General features: G+C 42.3%; 1 protein-coding gene across 2 annotated transcripts in view; it reads right to left on the minus strand.

Annotated features, from left to right (window-relative positions):
- The window catches only part of VPS41 (VPS41 subunit of HOPS complex), a 186,033-nt gene that overhangs the window by 37,455 nt on the left and 126,713 nt on the right, over window positions 1–21,865 (minus strand). For both annotated transcript variants that reach the window (XM_058725448.1, XM_058725449.1), the window contains 8 exons: window positions 18,727–18,824; window positions 15,190–15,319; window positions 13,466–13,581; window positions 12,104–12,160; window positions 10,759–10,820; window positions 9,288–9,369; window positions 5,150–5,242; window positions 137–264 (listed from right to left, as the gene is read on the minus strand). In XM_058725448.1, coding sequence (XP_058581431.1) covers window positions 137–264; window positions 5,150–5,242; window positions 9,288–9,369; window positions 10,759–10,820; window positions 12,104–12,160; window positions 13,466–13,581; window positions 15,190–15,319; window positions 18,727–18,824 — 766 coding nt within the window. The remainder of the gene's footprint in view (window positions 1–136; window positions 265–5,149; window positions 5,243–9,287; window positions 9,370–10,758; window positions 10,821–12,103; window positions 12,161–13,465; window positions 13,582–15,189; window positions 15,320–18,726; window positions 18,825–21,865) is intronic.

Raw genomic sequence — 21,865 nt, forward strand, 5'->3', positions numbered from 1 at the left:
TTAAGACCGAATGTAGGAAAATGGTACAAAAGGCTCCCTCTTCTGCATCCTCCCCATCCAGAGTGTGCTAGATCTAAAATATGAAAAACTCCTCATGTGGACTGAATTGGAAAAAGCAGCACTAAATTGTACTCACAGTTCTGCCAGGGTTTTGAGTAGGGTCCTATTCTGACTATCTTTCTTCAGGTGATCCCGAACTGCTTGAACAATTACTGAATTATTGTACAGATCTCCAGGCCATTCTCGGATCAGAGTGGCAAAACCCTAATCAAGGGGGAGAAAACAGAAGAACACTCTATATACACAGAGTAACAATCCAAAAGGTTTAAACAATGTCTAAAAGTATTCATGTAAACAGACGGAATAATTTTATGATCAAAACTCTGGTCCAGGGGCGCCTGCATGGCTCAGTCGGTTGAGTGTCCAACTCTTGATTTTGGCTCAGGTCACGATCCCAGGGTCGTGGGACTGAGCCCTGCATCAGGCTCTGCACCGAGTCTGGAACTTGCTTAAGATTCCCTTTCTCCCTCTCCCTCTCTCTGCCCCTCTCCCCTACTCACATGCTCTCTCCCTAAAATAAAACAGACAAACAAGCAAAACTTTGGTTCATGAACATATCACCAATTCTCAGGCTCTGGGTTTGGGGGCAGTGAGGGAGGCAGACAATTACTGCCCACTAATCTCCACTTACCGTTTCTGGAAGAGGTAGTGCCATCCAGTTCCGCGCAAGTAAGGCAGCCCCCCAGGTGTCCAATAACGCGATGCCGCACACACGGAGCTTAGGTTTGCTTTGCTCTAACCTCGCTCTGGACAAACTGTAACGCTAGATGACATTCTCAACATCTTGAAGATGCTGCCCCAGTTGGCTACTTTCCTCCCCGCCTTCTGTGCCCGCTGTGTCTGGCCTCGTGTGCATTGGTCACACAGGTGTCCTGTGCAGCTGGCAGTGCCACACACGGTGGCTTGTTCCCACAGCAGAGTCACCGGCGCCCCACCATCAGCAAGACACCATCTTTGTCCTCTTTCCATTCTTGCCCCTAAACCTGGTTCTGTGTAGGGGATTTGGGACTTTGGCTCAAGTCCTAGCCCCTAGCTGGATCTCACATTTTGTGGTTCTCGTAGAAAACCCCAGATCTTCCGATTGGATCCTGTTTCCCTCCTACGTTTGGTTATTGGCCAGTAGGATCCTGGGCATTCTCTGCCCTCCCATTCCTGACTTCAGTGCTCAGGTTTTGTAACTCAAAAGTATGGCAGAGCAGTTTGCTTACTGATCCTTGACAGCTTGTAGAGAAAAACCTTAGATGTATTCAAGACAGCAAAGGGAAGTAAAAATCTTCATGTTACTGAAAAAGATATAATTAATATTAAGTATCTCAACTAATCCTTTAATAAACTACTATGAATTTAGTTAAGTGACATTCATTCATTTTAATGTTTGTTTATTTTTGAGAGAGAGAAAGAGAGAGCACGAGCGAGGGAGGGGCAAAGAGAGAGGGAGAGAGAAAATCCCAGGCAGGCTTCGCGTGGTCAGCACAGAGCCCGATGTGGGGCTCGATCTCATGAACTGTGAGATCCTGAACCGCAATCAAGAGTTGGACGATTAGCCTACTGGGCCACCCAGGAGCCCCACTTAAGTGAGATGTAGAAATGAAAATAGTGTGGTGGAATTTGCTTCTGTAAAGTACCAAGATTTGCTACAAAGAAAATCCCAAAGAATCAAGATCACAGTCTCCATTAAAGTCCTACCTAACTAACCCGGGAAGGATGGCAAGAGACCAAAACAATAGGCAACACGTTTTCCATTCAAACTGCAACGTTCGCACATAAAAGCACGATTGCTGTTTGACTTGAGAGGTTTGGGGAGAGGTGTACTTAAGTAAAGATGTTATATCGGATAAAATCATTAAATCAGAATATTAAAATGTTCTTCGAGCCAAAATGATACTTTGGATCAAATTTCTGTTTTAAGACCGCATAATTTGTAAAATAAAAAAAAAAAAATCTGAAAAGATTCCCACCCAAACACTGGTGGCTCTCAGTAGCCCTGAGACCAGGAATAATACTGTTTGGGAAAGGCTTGGCTCCATTTTCTCTTCTCCCCTTTCATGTGACAGTCTTGCAGCACTGACAACTTCTCACACAAAATAAGACAAAATGACCGGTCACACTGTGTGACAAAAACATGATGACTCCTAAATAAACTGAAATAAACACTTATCACATTTCACATTAGGCATTTCTCTGCTTACCCGGCTCCGTGCACCCTCGAACAGATGTGCTAAGAAATACTGATGCAATCAACCCTGTGGCCTTTACGATTAATCAGAGGACACGGTTATCAGAGGGCTGTTCTGATCGACTGGGGAGAGTGAGAGAGCACCTCAGTGCCCATCAGAGTTAAGTACGAGGTTATACAGTGTTCATTAAATGAAATGCCAGAGCAGTTGTCCTACTTTTAATAAGCTTATACATTTGTCATCAGTATTATGAAACAAAGTTTAACTCACTATGGAGCTCTAGTGGCACAATTGGCTAGCCCATGGTACTTATAAAATAATTCTGCTATGGGGCACCTGGGTGGCTTAGTCCGTTAAGCGTCCAACTGCAGCTCAGGTCATGATCTCATTATGTCTGGGTTCGAGCCCCGCGTCGGGCTCTGTGCTGACAGCACAGAGCTCGGAGCCTACTTCAGCTTCCATGTCTCTCTCTCTCTCTCTCTCTCTCTCTCTCTCTCTCTCTCTCTCTGCCCCTTCCCCGCTCATGCTGTCTCTGTCTCTCAAAAATGAATAAATGTTTAAAAAAATTTTTTTTAAATAATAAAATAATTCTGCTAGGTTGCACCCCATAGAAACAAGCCATGAGGCGTCACTACCTCCAAGTAAATACAGCCACTTCATATCTTCATTTAGGAAGAAAACTGAGAAGTCAATATTCCAGAGAGGTAGACAGCTGTTTTTTGTTTTCAATCTGATCTTTAGTGCTGTTTAGTGACACAAAATTTTCATCCACATAACACATGATCAAAAGTGTTGCTACAGAACACTGTTCCCTGGTCAATTCTGTGACAATTTAATTCAAAATTAAACATGAAATTAAGATTGAGGGAAGGTGGACAATTTATAAGAGCTTATGACAGTGACAATAAATTATGCAGACCCTTCTTAACAGTAGTGACCAGGCAGACACCCTGATTATTCAGGAAAAAATACCCACGAAATCTAAGCTTAAGTCATGCTTGTTTCTTTTTGTCTCAGTCAACAGGCGGCCAGACATGAATCAATAGGATAGGTTTAAGGATACAGAATTTAAGACCATTTCTTGAAAAAGAGTTGAATCATGGGAAAGAATTGTAACACAATCATAAAAATAATAAAATTGTGGTTTCCATGGTTAAATTACATTATTTTAAAAAGAGGGCAGGTATACTAAGCTTCAGTATTTCTCAATAAAATTCATATTTTTCTCCATCATTTTTATAGGACACTCATAACTCTCTTTTGGGAAGATGTACAAAGATGGAATATTTATGACAGCCACTCTCTCTACTCAGAACATACTGGAAAGAAACAGAAGTCCATTACAAGTCTTTATTCACTGAAGAAATCTTTTCCAATAACTATGGCCAATAATGGTCTATAATGGCCTCTCATCAGATCTTGTATAGAACATATCACTCTGCCCTGTGTCACTTACAGTCCAGCTGCTTAAAGCTTACCGAGGTGGTCTCCACCCTCAGCCTGTAAATCTACTGAAGATAGGACTGTGTTTTTTAAATTTCTCTTGGATCCAACCGAGTACTCAGCGCAGTTCTAGGCCATGGAAGGTTCTATATAAAGCTCTGTTGAACTGAACGGAATGGGAAATGAATAGGAACCATGTCTCTAGCCTATATCAGCTGGCACCCAACATAAATGACAGAAACTATTACCATAAACTCTTCTAGGAGAGCTACATCTACAGATCTAGAAAGGAGTAGATCCATGCTGTAAAAGCAAGGGAACAATACAGATCGCATGTGCCTCAGGCTGCTTGAATCTTTCATATCCAGGAACACCTGGCGGAAAGTAACTGACCACATACCTGTGTTATCCGCATACGGGATCACTATTTTTTTTTTTAATTTTTTTTTTTAACGTTTTATTTATTTTTGAGACAGACAGAGACAGAGCATGAACGGGGGAGGGGCAGAGAGAGAGGGAGACACAGAATCGGAAGCAGGCTCCAGGCTCTGAGCCATCAGCCCAGAGCCCGACGCGGGGCTCGAACTCACGGACTGCGAGATCGTGACCTGAGCTGAAGTCGGCCGCTTAACCGACTGAGCCACCCAGGCGCCCCCGGGATCACTATTTTAAGGGGCTCTGTAGACCTTAAGATCTAAAATTCACGTCAGAGTTAAAACATAGTAGTGTTTGCCATGGGACCTTCCTTAAATTCAATCTGTTATTGGTAAAAAAGGATCCTAACAAGGCACTCAGAAGCCAGGCACTCCAGTCTGCTCACCTCCTCCATGTATGAACCTTTTAGGAAGCCACCTCAAGTTCTGGTGCACATAAAGTCCTCCTTATCTTTTAAAACATAACACCAAGATACAAGATGGCAGGGACAGCTGGTAGCATACTACGAGGCACCAAAAACGAACACCTATCACTGGGTTAGGCTCTTGGAACTTTACGACGAGCTGCAGACAGTGCCTTTCCCCGCCATCAATAAGCAAACAGATCTTTTCCAATCTCCTTCCCCATTCCTGCACACTGCGTCCCACCCCCCCCAGGTTTCTCTTCATTCTGCCTTTGGCAAACTTAGTTCTGAGTCTCCAGCATCAATGGGTGGCTGCTCTTCTGTGTACGAAATCACCAAACAGTACTTAGTCCTTTTTCTTTAGCCCTTTCAAAGAGCCAAAGGAATTAGCTGTAGGAAATTATAAAGGAACGGAGGAACTGGTCACAATGTATGCAGACTAGAGATTTTCACGGTCTACGCAGACACGCAGACACGAGTGGGCATCAGGGTCTCACCTCGGCTTTATCTTTCACACACGACCCGCAAATCTGCTCCCTTTCAACCCCCTGCTCCCCGTATTACTTTTCTAGATTTCTTACCACTTTCCCATTGAGAGAAAGTAACTATGACCGTGTCAGAATGGCCGTACCTCATAATCACTTTCCAAAAAATCATGTAAGATCATTTCATAGATGAGTGGTTTCAGAACTGGGTCTCCCCTTGGCAAGTAAGGACTAATAGCCTAAGGAAGGAAAAGGAAAAAAATCTTTTCAGAAGGGACAAAATGAAACCATACTCCAATTACGTAGAAAATGTAAACATACAGAGATCTTTTGCCACCTATCATAGGGTTATGTTGATAAAACCATCATAAATTGAGAATATTTTAAGTCAGAAATGCTTTTAAAGTACCCCCCTACTGAACATCACAGCTTAGCCGAGCGTACCTTAGATGTGCTCACATCACTTACATTAGCCGACAGTTGGGCAAAATCCTCTAAAAATAAAAGCACACGGCCTGCTTTTATTAGAAAGCATTGAATATCTCTTAGTTTACCAAGTATTGTACTGAAAATGAAGAACAGAATGGCTGTGTGGGTAGAGAATGGCTGTGAGCGTATGGGCTGCTGACCCAGGTGATGGTGCAGTGGACCTAATCGGGAGTTCCCCTCGGCTGCCCTGCCCGGCAGTGCAACAGAGGCTTGTCCCATGTATCATAAGCCCAAGAAAAAATCCGAATCCAAAGTACAGTTTCTACTGTGTGTCACTTTTGCACCAATGTAAAGTTGAAAAACCAGAAGTTAAACTACTGTAAGTAGGAGACCATCTGTGTATTTTTACTTTTAAAAATGTAAGGCAACAGATGGGGTGCCTGGGTGGCTCAGTCGGTTAAGCATCTAACTTCAGCTCAGGTCAGGATCTCATGGTTCCTGAGTTTGAGCCTCGCATCAGGCTCTGTGCTGATGGCTCAGAGACTGGAGCCTGCTTTGGATTCTGTTTCCCTATCTCTCTGCCCTGTTCTCATTCTGTGTGTGTGTGTGTGTGTCTCTCTCTCTCTCAAAGGTAAACAATCATAAAAAAAAAAGGTTTTTTTAAATGTATGGCAACAGAGTACTTTGGAAAATTATTATGAAAAAAAATTCAAATAAATTCTGTCTTACAACACATTACAATATATATTCAAAAGTATCTATGACATGTACATATGTATGAATGATGAATAAAAAACTGCCTCAGGTTAAACTTTCTCTCGCTCTTCTTCCTGATACTTCTAAATAACAGGAGGAAGAATGTCGCAGAAATAAAAGCTTTACCTTAAGTAATCAAGGAGTTACAGGTCACCTATCCCTATTTTTTTCCTTAAAATGGAATCTATCACTCTTTAAAAACTTATAATCATCATTTGAAATTAAGGGAAAATAACACACCTTGCGTTCTTTAGCCATTTGAGTGCTGTGTAGAGTGCTGAATTTCCAAACACTGTTAAATGACCCTGCAGTGCACTATGTACTCATCACCACACTCTGTCCTGGGGACACAGACCTAGAGTCACCATCCCAAGGGGCTCAAAGCCTCAGAGGGATGGCATGCACACATCTAAACAGCCAACTGCAAGCCTGTGTGCTAAGTATTCTAAGAAAGGGGTTCACAAGGTGCTGGGTGAGCAGGGGTGGAGCCTATATACTGAGGCAGATGCAATGGACACCAGGAGTCCATCAGGAAAAGAAAGATGGGGAAGGGCAGAGGGAACAGCGTGGAGCCATGGATGCGCACTGTGTTCAGGGAGACCAAAGGGGCTCAGAGACGTGGGACAGGGGTCACAGAAGTGAGCTAAATCTGGAGAGAAAGGGGAAGTGAGGCAATGAAAGCAATTTGGATTTTATACTTCAAGCAGAAGGGCAGGGAGAAGAACAGATTTAATTTTTAAACCGCTAGCCCTGGGTAGGGCTGTTCGTCCGACTGTCAGAAGGCCCCTGCAACGGCACAGACGAGAGTCAAGGCAGCAGCAGTGGAGGGGAAGAGAGGTGCTGACAAGGTAAGACAGAGCCACAGATTAAATAGAATCGGGAGGCAGCTCAGCTGTTCTCATCAGGGCAGCGGCTGTGAGCCGTAAAGCATGGAGGGATAGGTGTATCGTAAAGTCACAGATACAGACTGAGAGAGGGAGGAACAAATTTGGGAAAGCAACGCATTCATGTTCATCTGAGTGATTATTATCAGCAGTTCATGCAAGTAAAAATGGCCATCAGGCGTTTCCAGGACAGACACTGAATTTAAAAGAGAGGTCTGGGTTATGGAGCCATCAGCGTACACATGGCCACAGGACTGGATAAGATCCTCCAGGAGCAGCCCAGTGAACAAGACAAGAAGTGTCCCTGGGGGAAGAAGAACAACATGCGGGCAAAAGTGCAGATGTCACATGATGGGCAGCCTGAGCAACCGGGAAATTTTTTTTTTTTTTTTAAGTTTTTAAAAAAATTTTTGAGAGAGAGAGCACTAGTGGAGGAGAGGGACGGAGGAGAAGGAGGAGAGAGAGAAGGTGGGGAGGGTGGGAGGGAGAGAGGGAGAGAGACTCTCAAGCAGATTCCACACTCAGTGTTCAGTGTGGAGCCTGACACAGGGCATGATCCCACAACCCTGGGATCATGACCTGAGCTGAAATCAAGAGTGGGCTGAGCCACCCAGGCACCCTATAACTAGAAATTTTTAAAAACATATTCATAACTCTAAGAGAACACTGAAAAGGTTCACAAATATTGGGGAAAAAATTAAATGTTTTAAACAAACATAACAATATTATTTAATCTGGATGTTGTGCAATAAATTGAAAGATAAATCGTTTCCTTCAAAGGAAACAATCAACAAAACTAAAAGGTAATCTTCAGAATGGGAGAAGATATTTGCAAATGACCTATCAGATAAAGGGTTAGCATATAAAATATATAAAGAACTTATAAAACTGAACATCCAAAAAACTAATAATCTAGTTAAAAAATGGGCAGAAGACATGAACAGACATTTTTCCAAAGAAGACATTCAAATGGCTAACAGACAAAGGAGAAGATGCTCGACATCACTCATCATCAAGGAAATACAAATCAAAACTACAATGAGGTTATCAGCTCACACCTGTCAAATGGCTAAAATTAACAACTCCAGCAACAACAGATGTTGGTGAGGATGCAGAGAAAAGGGAAGACTCTTACACTGTTGGTGGGAATACAAACTGGTGCAGCCACTCTGGAAGAGAGTATGGAGGCTCCTCAAAAAGTTAAAAATAGAAGTACTCTACCTGCGTTCCAACAAATGTACTAGTAGGTATTTATCCAAAGGATACAAAATTACTGATTTGAAGGGATACACGCACACCAATGATAGCAGCGATATCAACAACAGCCAAATTATGGAAACAGCCCAAATGTCCATCGGCTGATAAATGGATAAAGAAGGTGGAATATTACTCAACCATAAAAAAGAAATGAAATCTTGCCATCTGCAATGACATGGATGGAGCTAGAATGTATTATGCTAAACGAAATAAGTCTGAGAAAGACCAATACCATATGATGTCACTCATATGTGGAATTTAAGAAATAAAACAGATATGAACGTAGGGGAAGGGGTAAAAAAAAGAGAAGCGAACTATAAGACACTCTTAACTACAGAGAATAGACTGAGGGTTGCTGGAGGGAGGTGGGTGTGGGATGGATTAAATGGGTGACGGGCATTCAGGAGGGCACTTATCACATCAACAAGCATGAGGGGCACTGGGTGTTGTATGTAAGTGCTAATCACTAAATTTCACACCCAAAACTAATATTACACTGTATATTAACTAACTGAACTTGAAAAAGAAAAAAAAGAAGGTAAAGACATGAAATATTGAATTACGTGTTATAGTTACATGGTCAAACTTTTCATCTGTCTTCCAGCAAATAAAATATTATTTAAAAAGTACATTAATTCTTCAGTGCATTTGAAAAGCAACTCATGTTTTTATAATCTGCAGGATGAGACTATACCTGCTTTCCATATTCATTAGAAAGGACATTAAACACTTCATCTAAACACAGAGAGAATTGGAGTGATGTAAGAAGGTATAACAGATAGGTATATGTTTTATACACATGAAATATAAACCAGATTTATGTTCTGATGTTTCTTCCTAGCTGAGATAACACTCACTTCCCAGGAAGAAACTGATTACTATGGTCTTCATTTTATTTCCATCTCAATATTAATATCCTACATACAAAAATTAAGAGTTAAAAATAAGACTAGCTTACCTTAAGCTGTCCAATTTCTTTAAATTTATAAACTTCATATTCCCAGAGTGCTGCATTTTTCCCAAGAATTTTCTGGCATTTGCTGGCAGTCAAAACATCCCAGGGAGAAAAGAAAAAGAGAAAAAGAAAAAAAGAAAAAAAAAAAAGAATAAGTAATACATTTCCTCTATTGGTTTAGATAAATCTCTCATCCCAGAGTTGTGACAAATTTCTATCTCAAGTGCCAATGAACATAAAGGTATTACTAGACAACCACTTGCCTGCATATACAAGGTTGACGGAAATCATGAAAATGGATATGAAATACTTAGAAATAAAGAGGAGTCCCTTTCAGAAGACTACGATTAGGAGTTGTAGGAGTTTTCCCAATGATTATCCCGTTCTGGGTTTCCTACTAAGCCAGATGAGCACTGCTGGTTTGGGAACCAGCAGGTTTGGGGCCTTGAAGAAATGTCACCATACCCAAAAGTACCAATTTAAACCACTTCTTGAATGGCTTGAAATAATAGACTACAAAATCAGACTTCAGAAAATTGGAAGCCTATCATTGTATATAATCTGGAGAAATATTTATATACGAATAAAAACTTAATTTACGCTGCAAAAAACCACGTTTCCCTAAATCTCAGAAAATAATAGGTAGGCCTCAAGGCTAGGTGTCCAAGCTGCTGTGCAGTCCCGCAGGCGAGCACCCTGAAGCTCCAGGGGAAGCCACACCCACACACACCCACACAATCACTATACAACATTTGTGTTCTTGCAAACCTGAAGCCTGAAATCTGGTCAGTTCTGTTTAATTGCCACCCTCTTGTTGGGAGACCCCTCTCCTTGAATTATAGGCAGTGGTACTGACTGCCTTCTCAAGGATGTCTGTAAAGTGAACAGCCCCGGAAACGAGAGACACAGATAGTGTTTCCCTCCAGAGCCGAGGGCAGGTTGGTGATGATAAAAATACCATGTTCCTCTGAAGCTAAGGGCAGGCAGGATTACTGCTCATTATGAAAGAATCAGATGCCCTAAGCTCAGGGTCCCTCTCCTGTAACACGACCGATGGCCTGCGCAGTGCCACCCGGCGGCCTTCTGTAGGAACTGGGGCTGTGGGATGTGGCACAAATGTGGACACTCCGGTTACCGCTACTGCTGAGGCAGGCCTGCGTCTCCGACCCACGAGTCACGTCTTCTGCCAGCACCCGTGAAACCGATGTGCTAACTTGTTAGCTTATAAAAAGGGTAAACTCTCACACGCTTCATGCTTTTCACATCCTTCTCATTAAATCCCTTGTTTGGTGAAAATGAGACAGTAGGTGGGTAAGTAACAAAGCCAGGCTGCGGTTAAGGCCGCTAATACTCAAAAATTACCCCTGCAAGAAATTTCTAAAAAAATGCCAACCTCAGAGAACGGCTTATTTTACTGTAAACATTTCTCACTTCTACTTATACTAACAAATAATTGTGAAAATATCATTATTACCGTGCTGCTATGTCATACTCTCCTTTCTCCACCAGGTGGTTTATATATGCCAAGCCAATGTCCTAGGGAAAATGAAATGAAGGAATTCCATAATTAACTGGAAAAACTGGGAAGGTGAGCCTCAGTTCCTGAGCAGCCCATGACCTTAGGGTCCTGCTGGCACACTACTGCTTAGAATCTATTTTATACACCTTAGTGTGCCGTACGTAATTATGCTCATTTCCTTCCTAAGCATGTTTAAATGCATCTGTGTTTCTATTTTCACCAGGTGCCCCTAGGTGATTTTTATTGTGGGGGGAAAAGTATACGAGATGTAAATAAACATGGAAATCAATTTTTTTTTATACATTTTTTTTTTAACGTTTATTTATTTTTGAGACAGAGAGAGACAGAGCATGAACGGGGGAGGGTCAGAGAGAGGGAGACGGAATCTGAAACAGGCTCCAGGCTCTGAGCTGTCAGCACAGAGTCTGACGCGGGGCTCGAACTCACGGACCATGAGATCATGACCTGAGCCGAAGTCGGCCTCTCGACCGACTAAGCCACCCAGACGCCCCAACATGGAAATCAATTTTAATAAAAGGGGTGCCTGGGTGGCTCAGTCGGTCAAGCGTCCAACCTCAGCTCAGGTCATGATCTCACAGTTTGTGAGTTCGAGCCCCGCGTCGGGCTCTGTGCAGACAGCTGGGAGCCTGGAGCCTGCTGCAGATTCTGTGTCCCACCCTCTCTCTGCCCCTCCCCCACCTGTACTCTCTCTCTCAAAAATAAACATAAAAAAAAAAAAAAGACCACTAGGGTTTCCAGTTTTCATCTGTGAACAATGGTCCTGCATTGGCTGATCTCTAAAGACCCTTCACACTCTTTCCATCTGCACATTCACTGTCACAATTAGCAAAGAAATGGGCTTTCAGTCACCGTATTTTTCCATAGTCCAAAATGCACTGAAAATTGTACCCGAGGTCCTAGATTCGTCTCCATGACACATATGACTCTTATTATGGAGACACTGAGGCAATCTGGCATTATGAAACTACTCTGGATACATTTTGGGATAATGCAAAGAAAACTTACCCCGCACACAATGGGAAAGTTTTGTATTTAAAGTGTATGTCACAAATCCAGTTTCCAAATTACCCAAACAGCCTCCTAGCAGGTAGTCAAGCCTCTTGGTTACAAGCAGACACTGATTCAATAAAATGAAATATTTTGACCTTGCAGATTGGAAGGTCTGAAATAAAGTCTCTAAAAGGTAGGAAAAAACCTGTTCTTTTCAAATTACTTTCAGTCTCATTATAACTTATCAAAAGGTAAAGTTATGTTTCAAATAATAAAATTACACACTTACTAGAATCTTATGTCTTTTAATGTTCTTCTGGCTGATTTCAGCTGCCATCAAAGCTTCCTACATTTACAAAAGCACGATAAAGGGAGCAGAAAAGAAGGGAGGGAAAATGGAAGAGAGTGGGAAAGAAGATATTGAGGTTATAAACACTATATTTATTATGTTTTAAAGTTCTAGACTACATAAATAAAGCCCCATTTTCCCATGGCTTTTGCTTCAAGCATGGGCATTTTTAATGTTATGGTTGAATGAACCTCACTGCATTCAAACTCCAACAGAAGCAGTCAACCAAAATGAAGACTTCTCTTATTTCCATTTGAATGCATTTCCACATTAGGATATTGGAATCACATTTCAGACACAAATCAAAATACAGCAACATCTCCGGGGTTCAAACAAACAAAAAAATTCATCTGTCATTCTAAATCTGCATGACGTACGGTGACAAAGGGGCACTTTTCCTTTGTGGGATACAAAAAAACTTGATGCACACAGTTAAGTGTATCTGCAATTAAGATTTCAAAAAACGCTACTTTTATCTTGGGAAGTTCATAATTATGACTTTAACACAAATGTCTAAAACATAAAGTTATTTAAGGAACTGCTGGATCTGAAGCAATATGGTAATCACTGAGGTATGAACTCTGTAGCAATGCCGGGACTCAAGCTAGTTTATAAATGAAAACCATTTCCCCCCCCCAAATCCTCTCAGGCGGTCACAAACTTAAAGCAGTAAATGAGTAGATTATTTCGCGTCTGTTTGTTTTCAGCTTATTAGTATGTAAGTCCATCCAGAGAGTTTCTCTAAGCCAACCGTAATAATACCTTTACAGCTTTTAAAGTTAAAAGGTTTTCTTTTTGTTAAAAAAAAAAAAAAAAAAAGTCATCATGGGACATTTTTCTACTCAAATTAGTCTGAATCCAGACTCGGTGAGGTGGACATCATCATCATCTCTGAACAAGTAGTTCAAACAATTCCAAGTGAGTATTGATTTGATAGCTTAATCTTATGTATGAAATTAGCACAAATGAATGGTGTCACTAACATACAGAAGAGACAATTCTGAAACACTAGCTCGATTTTATTTTCCTTGAAAAACCATAGGAGAAACACTTGAATAGGCTGCATCTAATGTGCCTCGCTCCCTCCACCACACCTCTTCCTCCACTGAACAACGAAACCAGTTAACCTCCTTGTAATCCTTTCTCCCCTCATTTCTGAAAAGAGTATTGGAAAGTTATCAGCCTCCTACCTATTTTAACTTAGGGCGTTCTAATTCACCGACATGAAAGATTTATTACACAAACCTTTTATCCTCTGTTACAGATGCCACCATACTTTCAGGAAAGTAAAATCAAAACTACCTCGTATTTCTTCTTTTCAAGGAGCCAGTCAATGTGGTCATCTTGGTCCCGTTCCTTGGCTACGACAATGTCTCTTGGACTCACGATATAAAAGAGTGACTCCCCTTCAGAGTACTCTGTAGGTGAGGCAAGAAAGGAACAGCGTGGGTGGCTTGGCATTAGATGCTTCAGCAGCAGTTTCAAGGGACTCAGGTTATACAATTCCAGAGGAAACAGAAAACTTGGCTACCTTTGGGCAAGTCTGTTTGGCTCTGTCTGAAGGCAAACAATTATTTAAAAGAAAAAAAAAGGGAGGGAAGGAAGGAATATCAAAAAACTTTGAAAAAATAAGGTAGTTTATAATTCTATGTTTAACACATTAACATTGTGACCTCGGCTGAAAGATGGTGATCAAAATGCTCTGTGTCACCTGTGTGTTAGAATTCATCTTCTGTATATAAACTTAATTTATGGCCATTTACAGCACTGTTCTATTTTTACAGAACAATTACACCCCACAGTTGGCAATAAATGTTTCCTCCTCATCAAGGTCAAGGCCACCTAAAGCATAAATGACAGATGCCCCAGGCCCCGGGGTCATCATCTATCATTTCAGCACATTGTGCACAACGCCAGTCGCGAGGGTTTCCTGCAGAATTCAATTACACAACCTGTTTGGAAGGGTTGCTAAGTGTGCAGTAGAGTTTGAATTTTGAGCAAAATGCCTTGACTGGACACTTCCGGTTGTGAATCACATTTGCTTTTTGCCAAGTCCAGAATATACTCTTAATTTCTCAACTGATTAGGGGCTCCGTATAAGAAAGCTCAAACGGGGGCTCAGTAAAGCGTCCAACTTCGGCTCAGGTCATGATCTCATGGTTCATGGGCTGGAGCCCCATGTTGGGCTCTGTGCTGACAGCTTGGAGCCTGGAGCCTGCTTCCGATTCTGTCTCCCTCTCTCTCTGCCCCTCCCTCACTTGTGCCCTCTCTCTCTCAAAAATAGACATTAAAAAAATAAAAATAAAATGAAAAAAAAAAAAAAAGCAAGCAAGCTCAAACCGTATAGAGTATTTCTTTCCTTTGGCCAAAATGAGAACCAAAAATATTCTGGAAACAAACACAAACAAAAACAAAAACATCCATTGCTTTTGAAGCAGGAACATTTCGAAAAGAAAGCTTAGGCTGTTCTACTTTCATCACTGTATTTTTGGATGATGTGATGACACTCTAGCACAGATGGCCTGGCAATGACCAAATAACAGCCATTCATCCTTGACTTCTGAGTAGTGACCAGCGTATTCGTTCACCCACTCAACAAATTCTCGGCGAACCCCGAGTCCCTGCCGGGCACTCTCCCAGGCGACAGGCATTTTGGTCACTAACAGGAAGACAACTGTCTGCCATCCCAGAGCACGCTTTCCAGACGTACACAGTTGGGAGTCATCTGGCAACCATGGAACCATGCTGCCTGATGTCACCGTGGGTGTCACACTCCACAGGGCAAGAGATACAACATAAGAACCAAGCCCACGGAGCCCCCTCACCTTGGTCTCCCCCTCACTTCTGTGGGAGCTCAAGCAAGCTCTGAGCCTTGTGCCCTCATCCTCAACACAACAGGCCTGCCCAGATATTCTCTAAGACCCTTCCAGCACCTCAATTTAAATTCCTGGTTGTGCTAACAGCGTGAAAGGGGAAAAAACCCACAAGCGCAAGAAACAACATGAGCCAGAGCCTTGAGCTCTCACCTAGATGATAATCTCTGCACTCATTCTCCTGAAAGCCTCTCACGGTGAGAGCGTCCGAAGAGATCTCCTCACAGGTTTCAGGAAGCGGCTGGATGATATCCAGTCGAGGCCTGGCACGGTATTCTCTCTCCTGGGTGGGGACGGGGGAGGGAAGGGAGGGAAAAGGCATGTTTTCGTTATGTTTCTAGAAACTGTACAAATGCGTTCCAGTCAGTCCTAGTTAAATGCCTTGGTTTCATAATTTGGACAGATGTAGGCCCTTCTAACCACCTGCGTGACAGCCTTGTCACACCATGTTATCTTCTGACCTTTCTGTGAGACCAAGGGGACAGGTGCTACTGAGTCCTTTGGCGGTCCCCACTGCGGCCCGTCCAGCTCCAAGGGCATGGCCACCGCACACTTCCACAACCAGCTTCGGCTCTTCCTCACGAATGTGGGGAAGCATAAAAATAACGTGACAAACTGCCAAGCCACTGCCACCACTGGTACATTCACTGGTGACGCTGAGAAGCCAGGGACCGAGAGCCACGTCTAAGGCAGAATGCGCTCAGACAAAGAGGGCAATGGTGGCCATGTGCGCCGCCCAATGTGACAGACAAGAGTCACTCGTGGCTACCGCGACCGAGAAACAGCTTTTATTTCATTTTAATTAATTAAAATGTAGATAGCCACATACGGTGAGTGACCATAGTTTTGAACAGTGCACCTCTAGGTCAGGAGAGAAGGGGGAGAGAGGGTTTTCTAGGGCCTGTGGCAGCGCCACTAACCTAGAAGGTGATGAGACGCACATTGTTCTCACAGAGCTCATAAGTTACCCCTTAAATTACCTAAGTGAGTATTACTGCTCCAGATATCACAGATGAAGGAACGGGGGATGTCGTTGTAGGAAAGAAAAGTCATGTAATGGGGAGACTGCAATGTGTGGCAAAACTGGGACTTATGGTAAACCTTGGACTTGAAGTCAAGTTTGTTTTACTTTGAAAGTTTGTGCTTTTTGAGCATTTGGCACACAGGCATAAAACATACGCTTGCCGGTTTTCCGAAGCCTCAAGACCCGCAGCCGTGGGACACTGGCACAGAGAACCCAGAGGCGGGGCCGGGTGGGAGATGTCCCCCAACTCCCCACGTCCCCCAAGAACCGCAGTGAGCCTGCAAGAGTTCTTTGATCCGTTTTGTCAGGTTAACTGAGAGGCAATGACATTAGCTTTGCATCTCATACGTTTAAAAACATGCCAAAAATAAAACAACAATTATGAAAGATTGACTTGTAGAGGGCAAAAACAAGGGAGTATACAGCAGAATTTTTCACATCTGTGGAAAAATGAGAACCGTCTCAAATTTGAAACAATGGGAAAAAGTGGAAAGGTTGTAATATTTAAAAAATGAACTGCTATAACAAGGGCAAAAACAAAATCCAAATTAGAACAGCAAGAATAGAAAAAATATTGGAAGCAAATAATAGTAAACCACCTTGCTTGGCCACATAAATAGCTCCTTTAAATGCATAAGAAAACCATCAGTGATTCATCTTGTTCCTTTACAACCTTTTGCTCACTGGTCGTGCGGCCCCTGCTTATCTGTGACCTTCCCAGGAGCAAGATTTTGGTCTTGCTGGCCTTTGATCCCCAGTGCTTAGCATGATTCTTGCTACATGTATGCTTTGTTAATGAATGGAACAAACATAAGGGAGACAGCTGAATAAATCCAGATGGAATGGTCCACGGCCACTATAAATGATAATGACAGGAGACGACACAGCCATATGGAGAGAGAATGGAATAAGGTTCACAAAAATAGGGCAACACAGAAAAGCGTGTGACCATGACAACAACGGTGCGGAATAACGCACGTACGTGATGGGTGTAACGGGGAGACTATTCTGGGGGAGGATATGCGTGACATAAAGACGAATTTTGTCTAATGTCGCAGTTACACTGTCTTTTTCATATGAGAAAAGAACAAAGGGGGGAGTGGTTTGGCCCCCACGCTTGCTTTATGCCTTTGTCTTAATTTTGTCAGTTTATTCTGTGTTTAAGGATCTCAGGTGTACTTCAGTGCTATATAAAAAGCTACATGTACTGGCACACACAACTGTAAATCATCTCCAAGACCCTCACAAGTCTTCCTCTGAAGAAATTCCATTTTCTAATGTGGTCAATGGGGTTGGCCTTTCTTTGGTTTCTACTCCTTTGTAATCCCCTTCCTTTATTAGCAAAGGTTTCCTTGCTTCCTTTCTTTTTTGCTCACTTGTGCATCGGGCTTTCCCTTTTTCATTTTACTGCTTCCTTCCTCCGTCTTTCAATCACATTCTCAACCCACCCCACCTTCCTCATCAGAAAGCACTGTATTTTTACTCCCTTGGGAGCCACTGCTTTCCTTTGTTTTCAAAAAAATAAATAAATAAATAAAATAAATAAAATAATAAAGTGATGTCCCGCAACAGGGCTAGAAGCCAGACCTATTGATTTTAGTAGCTCTGAGTATTCACTTAAGTCTAAAGCATCCCATCGCCTAGCAACGTGGGCGCCCAGAGCTTCAGGTTACTATAGCAATGACTTCCCACCGCAAGTGCTCACTCAGAGAAATGCTCTCAAGCTACCACTTCAAAACCAGGCCTCCCAGGGTTTTTCTCCCCATTTTATTCCTAAGTTGAAAAGGGGGGAGAAAAGGAGAGGATACGGACAAGGAGAGCCTTCTTATTGTAGAGGACCAGACAATCAATTTGCAATTTCTTTTATACGTGGCATCTAAGAGAAAATCCTTTACAGTAAGCTCTCCTTGTTTATGCCTTGAAGCCACCCCTGCTCCCTTCCCGGCAGCACCCCTGGACGCTAACAGTGAAGACAAGCTGGGAAGGGGGCTCATCCAAGTTTCAAAGGAAGACCGAGTGTCTCCACTGGACGTGGCCTCCACTGGATCACACATACAGGCTTCCCTCCAAAGTCACGTCCAACGATGTTTGGATTCTCTGCTGCTTTCTATCAGCCCTACGTCTCCTTCCCTCACATTTGCATTGATAACTGAGACTTCGCCACAATCCATTTCAGAGCAAAATCAAGCTGCTCGGGATCGGAAGGCCACTGGGAAGGAAGCAAATCTGTCTGGACCACGGGAAATAACGAACTGCCCTTTCCGTAATTCCCTCTGACCACTGGGACCCCTGTTGTTGTGGCAGATCAACTTCATTACTGTCATTTCTGCTAATGCACAGTGTCAGCTCCGTTTCTTCGCCCTTCAGCAAAAGGAATCCTTCATTCCTTTCGCCTAAAATACCAAGAGATGGAAAAAAGAGGGGAAAAAAATGACTCCCCTTTGCTCAGCAAGAGGAACAAAGGCAGGCAATGAGTGGAGCTTCTGAAAGGTAAATACATAACCTCTGCCGACCTTATTTTCTAGGTCGGGAACTTCTGCTCAGACTACAGCATAGCCCTTTCCTGGGCAACCTGATCTGAGCATAATGCTAAAAACCGAATCCGCACTTCCTTTCGTATTTGGGGTAAAAAAAAAAAAAAAAAAAAAAGGATAGAATAAAATTACCGTTTTTTCTGAAACCTCTTTGACGTAGGAAAGCACAACAAGCTGGTCACAGAGAGGTGCGAGCCCACTGATGTAGAATTCGGTTTCAAACTGAGACACTGCAAACAAAATGGGGAGAAGACTCCGTGTTAACAGGAGCAAACAGCAGCCCACCAAGGAAAGAACACACGGACTTCGAACGCTGGGTGGATTTACTGGAGAAAGCCGACGCAAAGGGGGTGTGGATAATCGCCCCTTTTTGACAATAGTGAAGTGCCAGGATAGGATATCCGGGAACTCACACTTGAAATTTTCTATCACCAGCAAAAGCGAACCTGACAGTAACACCAGCGTGAACAGTCCAAGGTGACATTGTGAGCAGCTAATTTATAAATGACATAGTTCAACCCCATGAAGGCATTTTTAAACCCATAAAACCCAATGTAAACTAATATTAATGACAATAATAATTTTTTTTTTAAATGCCTGAGTTTAGGTTTTTCACAATTAGGGCACTGCAGTGGTACAAAAGAGTACTATTTGTAATTATGAAACTATGAAACTAACTTTTTTAAAAAAACAAGAAACATTTTCTTTGAAGACTTGTAAGTTAAAAAAAAAAAAGTGTTTTAATACAGAGTACCTTGTGATGAAACACCATGATTCCTTAAGTGCAATAAAGGTCAGAGAAAAAAAGAAATTTCTTTCTTTTCAAAGACATTTAAAAATTTAGAACCAGTGTATCACAGAAGAAGTATATGGATTTAGTTACCATGGAGTTCACAGACCTGACAGCTTAGTGGTTGAAGTACAAATATTGCTACGGTGTGATTCTAATAAATAGCTGCTGTAAACTACTTATAATAAATGACTTTTGTTTTAAGGAACTAAGTTTGGGGTGGTTTGTTACACAGCAAAGCTAGCTGATACAGTAGTGTTGCTGACAGAGACTCTTCCAAGAATCGTGCTCTGCACACACAGACTCATTTGGAAGCAAACTCTCATTTGGACCCACCGCACTGTCTAAGAGTTCCCGGACTCCGATCTTCTCCATAGTTTGTGGTATTAGCTTCAGATTTAATCTCTAGGATGAAACTATTCTTTTCTCCAGACTACGGGAAGTCTGTGTAGCATATTAGAAACAATATTTAATGTAGACTCAAGAGATCTGGGTTATAACTTGAACTTGAACAAGTCATTTAACTTCTGCAGGTATAACTTTTCCCATCTATAAAATAATGGAATCAGAGTAAAAGTAAAATCCCTAACACAGATGAAATAAGGCACCCCTGAATTTTTCTTCCACCTCCTCTCCACTTTCCTTGCAGGTCATTTAGTGTGACTTGTCCCTGCCTGTCTTTATTGCCACCTCCTTATACAACCGTTTTCACAATTTTCACACTGAAATAAAACTGAGGATCCATAGGATCAAAGAAATTACTAAATGGTAACATAAGCATTAAAAAGGTAGTATTTCTTACATGTTGGCCTTGGTTAGATCACACAGGTGGTTATGGTGCCCTGGTAAGAACCAGAGCAGAACTCCAAAGGCAGGTGCTCTGATCCTAGCACTGCCGCTAACACTTTTTTCCTGAACCTTTGTGGGCTTCAACTGAGTATCTGTATCCGGCACTTGCAAATACTTTCGGTAAAACGGTGGTTACGTGATCAATGTTCACATGAAGTGCATGTGCAGAGGGCCACCTCCACCACAGCCACGTGCACAGATGAGCACATCCAGGGGCACCAGGCACCGAAGATTCTAGAGAAGCTCCCACTGCTGTGTTATGTAGGGGGAGGGGGTGGGGTAAGGCCCGGGGAGGTCTGGAATGTCCAGGTGCTACTGAACAGTGTGGGGTCAGTGATCAAAGAGGTGGCAGTGTCACATTCTAGGAGACACGCAGGCATATTAACCAGAGGTTTTGACTGCACTGACTCCTGAGGTGGTTAAACCCCATCTGGTAGAAATGGACTTGAGTTCTGCTTTACTAAATTACGTTTCATCACTGAAATGCTATATCCCCAGTGCAATCAATCAGAGATGCCACAGATTCATGGTAATTACAAGGAAGCTTTGATGTGCTGGTCTACCATAGGCACTTGAGGACGAACACCATCTAGCAAGTGATGGGTGGACAAGATACTCTCCACATTCAGGATGCTATATATGCTGCTCATTAACAAAGAACACAGGGGCTCTCCCAAGGTAACCAAATACACATCAAGCCCGGATGTCTATGAATGAGCTGTACGAAACAGAACAGAAAAGCTCGGAGATAATTCTGTCCAAATCTTCCCTGCTCTACATACTTATTTCCCAGTGCACAACGGCTTCCATGCATTAGACAGAAGACTTCCTGTTCTCTAAGAACAGTGGAAAATCTAAGGTGTTCCAAAAGAAAACAAGGAGAAATGTCCAGAACCATGCATTTATTTCACTTGTCAATTCCAGACACTGTAATAAATGCTTTTGTTAAGTACTAAATCTTATCAGACTTTCCTGAGATTTAGTAGTAATTTAGGCAGTAACTAAATTACAAACTAACTAGAAAAATGCTATTTATGAAGAAAGGATGTCGTACATAAAAACCGTGTCAAGATTAGTGCCAAGAGAAGGAAATGTGGAATGGTAATGTTTATTCTCCTGAAGAACATGCATAAATGATATAAAACGTTATGGGCTGATTTTGTAAAATAACTTCCAGTAATGACCGGGCTTTCTATTTCAAATTTTCCAATGGACCAGTGGAAGTTTCAGTTAATTTATTTTCCCTGAAATTCTGTTCTTTCCCACATATCAATGCTTTTAATCATTCTAATGATGATTGCTTATTTTTTGCCTAAAAGAAAACTAGTTTAAATACACAGAGTTTTTAGGTCTATTGCCACAGAAGCTCATCTTTTAAATGGTTTATCTAAAAAAGATAAATCACAAATAAAATAAAGACAAATTTGGTTAGAGAGCACTAAAACAAAACAGAAGGTCAAAGCTGGTGAGGGGGAAGAAAGGAGAGAAAAATGCCATTCCTAGAGGGAGACAGAGTGTGGGGATGGCCCCAGGGCCCTGTAGGGGGCGCTGTGCTCACTTCGAGTAGGACTGATGAAGCAATGAGGTGTCTGTTAGGGCTGAAGCAGTGCTGTGCCCTGGCTTATTCTGGAA

This window comes from Neofelis nebulosa, chromosome 4 (genome assembly GCF_028018385.1).
Source record: "Neofelis nebulosa isolate mNeoNeb1 chromosome 4, mNeoNeb1.pri, whole genome shotgun sequence".
Classification (NCBI taxonomy): Eukaryota; Metazoa; Chordata; class Mammalia; order Carnivora; family Felidae; genus Neofelis; species Neofelis nebulosa.